This window comes from Cucumis melo, chromosome 8 (assembly GCF_025177605.1).
Source record: "Cucumis melo cultivar AY chromosome 8, USDA_Cmelo_AY_1.0, whole genome shotgun sequence".
In the NCBI taxonomy this organism is placed as follows: domain Eukaryota; kingdom Viridiplantae; phylum Streptophyta; class Magnoliopsida; order Cucurbitales; family Cucurbitaceae; genus Cucumis; species Cucumis melo.
This window is the reverse complement of record NC_066864.1, coordinates 8,495,402-8,507,154: the sequence shown is the minus strand read 5'-3', so window position 1 is coordinate 8,507,154 and position 11,753 is coordinate 8,495,402. Positions and strand designations below refer to the sequence as shown.

General features: G+C 28.9%; 1 protein-coding gene across 1 annotated transcript; it reads left to right on the top strand.

Annotated features, from left to right (window-relative positions):
- Nucleotides 1-4,324: 4,324 nt before the first annotated feature.
- On the top strand, nt 4,325-11,385 carry LOC103500867 (glucomannan 4-beta-mannosyltransferase 9-like). The gene is made up of 9 exons (XM_051089106.1): nt 4,325-5,199; nt 5,296-5,394; nt 5,484-5,736; nt 7,802-7,912; nt 8,098-8,234; nt 8,324-8,437; nt 8,540-8,739; nt 8,849-9,052; nt 10,832-11,385. Exons 1-9 carry the CDS (start codon nt 4,864-4,866, stop codon nt 10,989-10,991), a joined length of 1,614 nt encoding a protein of 537 aa, XP_050945063.1. The 5' UTR covers nt 4,325-4,863; the 3' UTR covers nt 10,992-11,385.
- The last annotated feature ends 368 nt before the right edge of the window (nt 11,386-11,753 follow it).

Here is an 11,753-nt window from a genome sequence, read left to right as displayed (position 1 = left end):
TCATGACAGTATTCATTTTCATTTAACTATTATCTTAAACCTTACATTAAATAACATTCGATGTGACGTGTGAGTTACATATATACTCGTACTTGTATTAATAGTAATAGTAAGAAGTCAAAATGGTAAACAAATGTAACAGCGGGTCACCATATGGAGACATTAGATGATAATGGATCCAAAATTCATGTGCAAATGTAAGAAATTAAAATAGTAAAGAAAAAAAAGAAGAAGAAGAAGAAGAAGAAGAAGAAGATGATGAAACTTTTAAAAACAAATAAAATTACACGCTGTCAGTCAGCATATAGAGACAGATAAATTATACATTGTTTTGGAAAGGGTTCCAAAATCCATGTGCTATGTGTTCCACTAAGACAGTATAAAGGGGGGATTGGAAAAAAGGACAAACAAAAATAGGTACCTTATAGTATAGTTCACACATCTTTATATCTTAGTCTATACAATAATATAGATAAAATTCACTTGGTCTCCAAGTTGTTCTCAAGTCTATAATTAGAATAAATTTATTTTTCAATCGGTACCTTTTAATACCAAAGATTTATAAAATTAGGTTCAAAAAAAATCTCTCAAATATATAATATTTAAATTAGAAGAATAATTTATAAAAAAAAAATCACATCCTTTCTAAAGGTATTGTTTTTCTAATTTTAAGTAATATATAACTAATTTTAAGAAAATCAAGGGCTAATTATAAAAAAAAAAATGCTCCTAAAGTGTAGTTTGTGTAAAAATTAAATATTATTAATTAAACTTTCAAAAAGAGTTTAAAAATATTTTTACCGTTAATTTTAGATGAAAACTGTTAAGGTTTTGTTTCAAAAATAGATATAAACTATTGAAAAGGTTTTATATATACCTTTGAACTTAAAACAAAGTTTAGAAGAAAAAAAAAACACTTATTATCCCAAAATTTGCACCAATTTTCTCAACAAGTTAAAACCATAGTTTTAAATTTATTCGAGTATTAACACATAGTGTTAAAACATGAACACAATCAATCTCAATAGGTATTGCTGTAATTAATGTACAGTTCATTGTCAAATAAAAAATGTATTTGATTATTAACACACATTGGTAGTCTGATAGACCTATTAATATGATTTTTTATTATTTGACTAATTAGTGTTTTAGTACGCTATAAGGAGAAATTTTCATTTTGAAATTTTTTGTGATTTTGTAGAATTTTATGCTTTAACCAAGGTTTAAAATATCAATCTACTAATTTTAAAGAAATTTCGATTTTAATGGATATTTTTGAAAAAAAATTATAAAAACAAAAAAAATCAAAAAATAGATTTAAGTTAGTAAATAAATATATTTTATTCTTTTCAAAATAAGTAAACATGTATGTTATTTATATTATATATATTATTTGTGTCGTTTTGATGTTTATTTCTTTTGATTAGTAGATTTTTGTATGATGTAACAGAAAAATCAATTCATCCCTTCTATTGATATCAAACCCATGAAAATGGAAAAATATCAATGTGTCGAGGTAAATTTAAACTATGGTTTTAACTTACAATTTTAAAACATTTGAAAGTTTAAACAAAAAATACCTCTATGGCCTTTTAAATCTATGGTCTTTTAAAGTGATGCAATGCATATAAAATCTTGTAGTTTCAATTAGTTTCCTAATAATAAATAAAATTAGAAATTATATGATGTAATAATTTTTATTTTAATATTTTATTATAGTAATTAAAAAAATCTTCTATTTAATTTAAAGAGAGAAAAAAGTGTTACAGTAATTATATTAATTAATTGGTTAATAATCCACTGTTGTAATTTATATAATATTTTTAAATTTGATCCATTATTTCATCTTATCGATTATTACTTTCATTCAATTAAATCTTTTATTTTTTAAACTCTAAAATTTGGATCTTATTAATTAAATTATTTTTTAATAATATAAATACATTTATTTATTTTGTTTTTCTTTTATGATATTGAAAGAACTAACGTACCAATGTAAAATACTTCCATCTCGAAGAGTTACGTCCCATCAACATCAAATGCACTAAGTGACCTAAGATCTAATTTGAAAAGTCACGACCAATAGACGAAAGGTAATATGGAAGTTTATGAAAAATGTAGGAGTAAAAGTCCCTTCTAATATAGTAAAGAAGAGATTTTAAGAAGCTAAAAATATACATTTTAAAAACTCATGGATCAAATTGATTTATAAGCCTAGACACATCTTTAAAACTCAAAAACCAAACGCATATATTTTATATATATAAAAAAACTTAAAAATATAAGTTTTTATATTTAATATTTGAAATATAAAAAAAGGAAAGGGGGGAATCCATGTGGGAGGTGAGTGGGTCACATGCTCCGATTGGATATTAATTTATGCGTTTTATTCTATTCTATGTATTGTTTTAACTACAGGGATTGGAAGGCTTTGGTCGAGTGGTCCGGTCAACATCCGCAAGGAATGGGGACTATGCCCTTCCTCCCCCTCTCCCTCCCTTTACGTAAGTTTCCTATTTTTCCTTCATTCTTAAAATCATTCATTCTTTTTACAACTTTTCTTACTCACACCACACCTATTATTTTTACAAACTTTACCTTTATTTCTTTTCCACAAATACATACATACAATTTTAAGTTTTTTTTTTTTTTTGTACTTTTGTAATTAATATTATGGATGTCTTTTATATTTACATTAAATCTTAACAGGGACATTTTTTAAAAACAACAAAATATTGAATTTCATTTTATATATATATATATATATATTTTGCAAATAGTTTTATTTTGAATGTTATTCCTAACAATTCTTTAACATTTTTATTATATTAATTTTGTATTTAATCAAAAATTACATCCAACTTGAAAACTTTTTTATTTAATTCCTACACCCTAGGTATTTGGCATATTAATTTTTAAAAAATCTAATTACCTTATTCTGTATTGTTTTAAAATTTTAATTTAGTAAGTAGTATAGTAATGTATCATAGAAATTATTAGATATAAAATTAAATTTAATATATATGATACTACAATTAATTTTTTACATCTTAAATATGTATGTGAGAGACTTGTTTTATACGTAAATACAAAATTAAAAATAAAAAAGTATTATAAAAATTTAGAGGTGAGTAATATATTTGGAATAAAAATAAAAATGCACATGCACAAAACTCGTGAGATTATATATGAAATTTTTGTATAGAATTTTGGGTCTGCCCCTCCTCTCAGATTTCTAAAATCGCTTTATATTCTATTGTCTTTTCAGGATGTGTATTTTTTTGGAAGGTTTCAAGATGTAAACATAATTAATTATAGCATTATACTCCTTTTTTAAAACAAGAAAAAATATTGTGGCCTATATGCTCCTGTTTCCGATTTTATATGCAAATTTATAATAATGGAGAACAAATATTTGATTTGTGTTTGCCTACTACAAACAAAAAAGTTTGAACGTTAATAAGAAAATCATGTCAATTATCGTGAAGTTAAGATCATTTAGATTATAGTAACTTTAAATTTGATGTTTTTTTTCTACAGTAAATTTAGAAAATCAAGGCACTAGATCAAATACGATACAGATCAATTGGTTTTGTTGATTATATTTTAAGAAAAAAGTTCCTTATTTAAAATTTAAAAAACTACTCTAATTTTCAATTTATATCGCAAATCAAATTTGGGGATCACTTTCTAATCTGCAATGAAACATGTTGTAATCATAATGAGATTTTGTTGGTAGATCAATCATAATGACTATATGCAAAATGTAATTGAGTTGCTTTTAATCACGTTTACTTGAAAATATTTTGTAAATGTAATTTCTTTTTACCTTTAGTGCCGCATAACAGTAAAAATAATTGTATCACTTTGATTTCATAATTCTCACATTGTAATCAACATTGAAGATAGTTCAAGGTAGTTTTTAACTACAACCGAATTGAGCACCCTCCACTACCTAATTAAATATTGCAGGTCTTGATTACAAATTTAGAAGTGCCTTATCGTATTACAATCATGGAAAACACTACCTAATCACATCATACGTAAGTTGTATAATATGTATTATGTGTGATAAACCTAACCTTTTTTTAAAACCAAACCAAACCAAACCTATTTTTTATTACTATTGTTAAAAAAGTAAAAATTGTTATCGATAAGGAAAATTAAAACTATTTACAAAATATAACCGAAAGAAAAACTTAAATGTTTTTGATATTTTGCTATTTTTTTAAAATTACAGGTAAAAAAAACTAAACCAAACCCAATGCCCAAATATATTTGAAGAACTCATAGCCTCCTCTTCCTCCATCCATCAAAACGATGCTTTCTTTTTTACACTTTTCATCTTTCTCTCTTTACCTTATTTCTCTTCAAACTCGCTTATCTCTCTTTTCATCTTACTCTCTCCACAAACCTATCTTCACCCTTCTTCTTCTTCTTCTTCTTCTTCAATGCCTTTTATTTTTATCTTTTTTTCTAAACAAACAAATGGTTAAAAATCAAAACCAGACCAACTGGTTTGATTTGGTAATTGACCCAAACCGAACTATAAATATGTCCTAAACTAAACCCCTTGCGTAGAAGAAGAGTGGACTCCCACTACTTCTTAAAAACCCTATATAGACCTCCCACTTGTGTTCTTCATTTCTTACTACTTCCCCTTTCCAGGCTCTGCTTCTTCAGCAGAAGCAGAAAGCCAAATTCCTAATCCCACTTTTAATTTTTATTTCTTATTTCAAATGTTGGGTTAATCCGAAAACCAACTCACACCATTCTGTTTTTCTTTTAATTTTGGACTTTTTTTTAAACAGAGAGATTTTGTTTGTAGATCCAAAAAAAAAAACCAAACAGATCTCGTAAACAATGGAGACGATTTCGTCGGAGACTCTTCTTCCGGTGACAGCATTGCAAGGAACAACAGCCAACACGCTGTTTCAAGTAATTACATTGATTTGGGAAGGCATAAAATCTGCAATTGTCGTTCCTCTGCTCCGAGGGGCGGTTTATATTTGTCTTACAATGTCGTTAATGCTGCTGATTGAGAGGGTTTATATGGGGATTGTCATTGGTTTGGTCAAACTCTTTAAAAGAAAACCAGAAAAGCGCTACAAATGGGAGCCCATGGAAGACGATATCGAGCTTGGCAGCTCTGTTTATCCAATGGTTTTAGTTCAAATCCCAATGTACAATGAAAAAGAGGTATAGTTTTTTAACTCATTACCTTTCGTTTTTGAACAAACTTTCTACTTCTCTTTCTAAAATAATTCTGTGTTGTGTGAATGTTTTTGTATATAGGTTTATCAGCTTTCAATTGGAGCTGCCTGTGGCCTCTCATGGCCGTCAGATCGAATCATCATTCAAGTTCTTGACGATTCCACAGATCCAATAGTGAAGGTAATAATAATGTCTAATTTTATCATTATTTAGAAAAACAAATGTTTGGGAAGTGGGAATTAATAATAATAACAATGATAATGATGTAGGAATTAGTGGAAAAGGAATGTGAAAGATGGGCAAGCAAAGGAATAAACATAAAGTATGAAATAAGAGACAATAGAAATGGATACAAGGCTGGAGCTCTGAAAGAAGGGTTGAAGAGAAGCTATGTGAAGTTATGTGATTACGTAGTAATCTTCGATGCTGATTTTCAACCCGAACCGGATTTCCTTCGTCGAACCGTTCCGTTTCTCATTCACAACCCCAAAATTGCCCTTGTTCAAGCCCGTTGGAAATTTGGTAAGTTAGCCCATCTTTTTTCTTTTTATAGTGATTAAGGATTATGGAAACAGCTTAATACTAATAATCACAAAGGCAAAAAGAGTTTCTTCTTTTTTTAAAAAAAAAAAAAAAAAAAAAAGAAACATCAGTAATCCACGTTGGTTGTCGTTCTATAGTACTATAAATATGTAGTGTTTGTTTGTTGACCTGTAAAATTGTCTCCGTAAATATTTAGTGAAATAATGTTTGGGTGTACCACGTCATTATGCTCACAAGACACGTCTTAAACTCTTCTCTCTTTGTCTTTTTTAAAATCTTTTGGCCGTTCGATTTGACAGATCATCATTTTTCATTTTCTAAAACTTAAAAGTTATTATTATTATTATTAAACCAGTTTTAATTTCAAATTAAAATTAAATAAGTAGAAAGTACATAAAATAAAGTAATTTTTTTAACGAAACGACAGTTGAATTTTCAACGTAATTGGAATTTGCTTGGCCAAATTTGGACTTTTCTTTTATCTTTTTTTTTTTTTTTTCATTTTCAGATTACAAAATTTGACTTTTCTTTACTAAAACAAACAATTAAGCTTTTTGGGTTCCCACCTCTCCATAATGATTCTGATGGCAAAGTTTGTTTAGAGCCAAAATGTCCGCTTCCATCATTTTTCCTCTTTCTTATAATAATGTTCCCACATTCCTCTTTCTCCTTAATCACATCACATTATTTCTATTTATTAATTTGGGTGCTTTTGATACAACAAAATATAAAAAGTCCAAATGTTCCATTAATTCAAAATTTGGATAGATCGAGCATGAATAGACCGGAGTCTAATCATAAGCCATGATGTGTTGTTACATTCTTTTTATGTCTTTTTTTTTCTTTTTCTCTAATGCTTCCTCCTCTTTGCCATACAACTAAAAGTTGTTTAATAATATATATATTTTTTTGAAATAAATTAACTACAACATGTGACATTTTTTTTATTGTGTACAACTTGAGATGCATAATATAGATGGTGCATTCTAATTTCTCTGTGTCTTTAATTGTTTTCATTTATTTTTTCTTCTGTTTTGTACTATGAAAGTGGGATATAGTTGTGCATCTTATCTCCATTTGAATATCCACTCTTAAATAAGAGACAATAATTATTAGCAGCAATTATGTAGGAAGTTGTGACAAATATAAGAATAAATATATTGGGTGAGAAAAAGTTTGGTGAAATGGAGTAAAAAGGGCATAAATTCCTCAATTATAGAAATGTATTGGAATGACAAAAATTAAAAACATCCCCAACCGAAAACGAATCTTAATTTTATCTTCCAAATTTTAGAAAAAACGAGAAATGTTGAACTTATGTATATTTGGTGTATGAAACTTTTAAGATTAATTATATACTTCAAAAAGTATCCAAAAAAAGTTCGTACACTTTATATCTTGTACTTAATAGGTGTTTGACAATATGCCTATAAAACACATAATTAAAAATTTATGAATCTATTTGATATAAAATTAAAAGTTTAGATATACAAAATTGGTATCTTATGCAGTAAAAAATTGAAAATGGAGTGTTTTGAAGCATGAGGTATAATGATATCGAGTAAGGTGCGGTTAGATTTGAAGAAGTTTATGTGAGGGTAGTTAATAGAAGGGAGATGGGAAGAAAATTCCAAGTTTGAAAGGGAAGTAGTGCGGTTGTGTAAAATATGTGTAATGGCTGTATTCGTTTGGTAAGGTTATATTCAATTTTAGCTGTCATTTCTGACACATTCATCATTAGGGATGGCCCAATTAAGTTGTTTGCCCAAATAAATATAAAGTTAAAAAGGGGAAAAGAAAGATGATAATATTTATCTGAGGCCAGAGGGAGGCGGCATTGGCATGTGGGTAAGGACTAATTAGGAGCATGGATAGAGAAGAAGAATTGTGGTCCGTAGTGAGGCCGTGGTTGTGGGAAGCTCTCAATTATTCGAGTGGAGTGGATTCCAGTATAATTTTGGAGTTTTTCTTTTCTTTCTTTTTTAAAATTTTTTGTGGCTTTTATGTTTTAATTTTTGTTTTATTTTGTGTTTTTGTTGTATAGTGAATGCGAACGAGTGCTTGATGACAAGGATGCAAGAGATGTCATTGGATTATCATTTCACTGTGGAGCAAGAAGTGGGCTCCTCCACTTATGCTTTCTTTGGTTTCAATGGTATTTATAACTTACTATTTACTCTAACTAATTATACAAATAAATACTCGTTTAAGGAAATTGAGATGCTTGTAATAATCAAATGTTGTATAAAGTCAATGAGTAGGTTCTATAATTAATAGAGGTGCTTTTTACTATAGTAAACCATTTTGACAAAATGGAGTAAAGTTTGAAAATGGAAACAGGGACAGCAGGTGTTTGGAGAATTGCGGCACTGAATGAGGCTGGTGGGTGGAAAGATCGCACCACTGTTGAAGACATGGACTTGGCCGTCCGTGCCAGTCTCAAAGGCTGGAAATTCTTATATCTCGGGAACATTCAGGTTCGTTTTCTTTTTTTATTGAACTACTGATTACATAATCAAACCAAGTTTAAATTCATATCTTAATGTTTATATATATATGAGCACAGGTAAAAAATGAACTCCCCAGCACATTGAAAGCCTTCCGTTACCAACAACACAGATGGTCATGTGGGCCGGCCAATTTATTCAGAAAGATGGTTGTGGAAATTATCACAAACAATGTAACTAAAAAAACAAAACTCATACATTAAGTTTGAACAATAATGCTATAATGGTAATAATAACGTTCGGTGTGTGCGTGTGTGCGTGGGGTTGATTTGCAGAGAGTAACAACGTGGAAGAAAGTGCACGTGATATACAGTTTCTTCTTTGTGAGAAAAGTGGTAGCCCATATAAACACCTTCATATTCTACTGTCTTGTATTACCAGCCACAGTGGTAGTACAAGATGTTGAAGTTCCTAAATGGGGATATGTTTACATTCCTGCTATCATTACTCTTCTCAATTCTGTTGGCACCCCAAGGTTCATAGATTTAGTTTCATTCATTTTGATTTTGGTTTTAAATTCTTGAGTAAGTAGTGGTCCAATTTTGACATGATATGATATGAGATTTGATTTGATTATTTCATAGGTCGTTTCATTTATTGGTGTATTGGATTCTGTTTGAGAACGTGATGGCAATGCATAGAACAAAAGGTACAATAATTGGGTTGTTGGAGGCAAGTAGAGTGAATGAATGGATTGTTACGGAAAAATTAGGCGATGCCACTAAGCCTAAATCTACTGATTTAAGAACACCCTTGATTGCAACTCCTCGCTTGAGAATTGGAGAAAGGTATTATTTCTTTTTAATTTCCTCCCCCTCTTTTATTTCTTTTTATTATTACATTCTATCATTTATCTCCATTGTTTCACCTACCTACCGTATCGTTTTATTTTTAAATGTCTAATACTAGTATTTAGTAAATCTTAAATTTAGTTCTAATTACTAGTGCATTCTAGGTAGCATTTGTATTTGTCTGTCCATTTCATTAAATTGTTTAATCAAAATTTGTCATGTGATAAATTTTGATTCTTTTTTAGACTATTTTAATTTTCTATATGAACGATGAGAATGGATGCACTAAGATGAATATACCTTGAAATGCACCCAAATGTTAAAATTATAATAAAAATTAAAATAATAGTAGAGACTAAATTTAAGATTTATTGAAAATTAAGGATTTAAATTATAAATTTAAAAGCATGAAAACTAAAAAAACAAATTAAATATAAATGTAGCGATTATATTAATATGGGTATTGTTATACTTTTTAATTCTTTGTTATAGATTTTTATTAATTGCATTTATTGTTTAGTGTGAAGGTTTAGTTTGGTCCTAATGATCCAAAATCAAATCTCACATTGTGTATTTTTTTCTTAATACAAAATGAATCTATTAACTTGTTTCTTTCTTTAGGAATAGATAGATGCACTCCATCTCTATTATTGATCATGTTCTATTATTCCCTAAATCCTAGGGAAGATGTTTAAATTAAAGATCTGACATCGGATTTCTCATTTACAAATTACAACCACTCTTTCTTTTATAATTTTTAATTTTGGCATCTACAATTTCAAATTTCAAAAACTAACTAAAAGTAAGAAAAATAATTAAAATTCTCTCATTCAGATCTGTTTTCTTTTTATCTCTCCACTTTTTCTCTTCAACTGGGCACAGTATATTATGAAGTCCTTTATTTTTTGAATTTTCAATTCCATAAGAGAATCAGAATCACTCACTCACAGCTTTAAAATTAAATTGAACAACCACCCAAACATGGATGACTTTTCTTATCACCTTTTTTTTTCCCCTTAAATACGCGTTGAGGTGGGAGATCGGACTCACGGGGCCTCTTAATCTTCAATAGATAGATGTTGACATTTTCTCACTCGTCCACAAAACCCACACTTTACAAAGGGAAATGTAGAGAGAGAGAGAGAGAGAGAGAGAGAGAGAGGAGAGGGATTTTTCTCATTTTTTTATTTTTCAAATTTAGAAATGGATTAAAAATAATAAAACAAATTGAAACTAAAAGGAAATTGTGTCCAGAAAATTAAAAATTACGGATAGGTGACTACTAATTGATCATTATCAAGTCACATCGTTTCTTTATTATCTAGACCTTTAAATTTTAAATTTTAAAATTTAAGAATCAAAATGATCAAATATCATTTTATAGTGTTTGCTATTTAATGTAAAAAAATAATTTTTGTTCAAACACATGCTATTCTAATCTAGCACTAAGTCAGTGTTTATATGGTAACCAAAATCAATGCTCAAACGCCACCATAAGGATTATAAAACTATTTCCCTCCCACCTCTTTTTCATTTTTCTTTATATAGCAACAGTTTACTTTTAACAAAATCCAATATTTTGACGGGTTTCAAATGAAATTTAGAAAGATTATGATGCATCTTAGAAAGATAATGCAGTGCTTTAATTCAGAGTTACGTGGACTCGGGATTCGAAATTTTTGTTTATAACACATGATTGTTGCATCTCAATACCATTTATTCTAACATCTCTAACACCAGATTTGGAGCTCATGAATTGTATGATTTGAATGACAGGGTTCTAATGTGGGAGCTTGGAGTGGGAATGTATTTGTTGTTATGTGGAGTTTACGATGTTTTCTTTGGGAAAAACCAATTCTACATATTCCTCTTCCTTCAAGCCATAACATTCTTTATCGTCGGATTTGGATACGTTGGTACCTATGTTCCTTCTTGATCCGAATCCCTCACCGCAACCACCACCGCCACCGCCGCTGCCACCCTCAACTTCTCTTCACTTAATTATTTTGCTCTCTCTCTCTCTCTCTCTCTCTCTCTCTCTCTCTCTCTCTCTCTTTCTCTTTCTCTCTCTATATATATAGATATATTATTCCTCTAATTTTTCATTAGATTTCATATCTTTTCTTTCTCTCTAGCCAATTCTTTTTTCTTTAGTCTGCATTATAAATTAGTTTGTAAAAAGCCAAAAATAAAGGGTCAGAAAAGAATCGGCCTTTTTTCTTCTTCTTCTTCTTTTACCTGGAAAAACTCAAAAATAGATAAGTTTAGGAAGTCTGTGAATATATTTGTCCTAAGGAATGCTCAACAATTTATTGTTTATTAACCTTTCATTCACTGTGTACTTTTCTTTCCTTGTGTTTTGGAAATTTAAATAAGCAATTTATTATTTTCTTTCTTTTACTTTGGTTTGATTTACGTTCTTAAACTTTTCAAATGAGATCAATTTTGATCTTTTGAAAATAAAATTATCAAAATAGTCTCTTTTTTTAAAAAAAAAGTTTAAACCACACAATAAACACTTCTAAAGTAGACGAACTTAAAAGAACCAAATGTGAAAATATAGGAGCTAAAATAAACATGTTAATAAGATCTAAAATCACATCAACCAAAGTAGTATATATATATAATTCTTTCCCAAGTCCAAGCATCATATAGAGGAGGATACATGGGTAATTTAATCACCTAAATATCGATATCG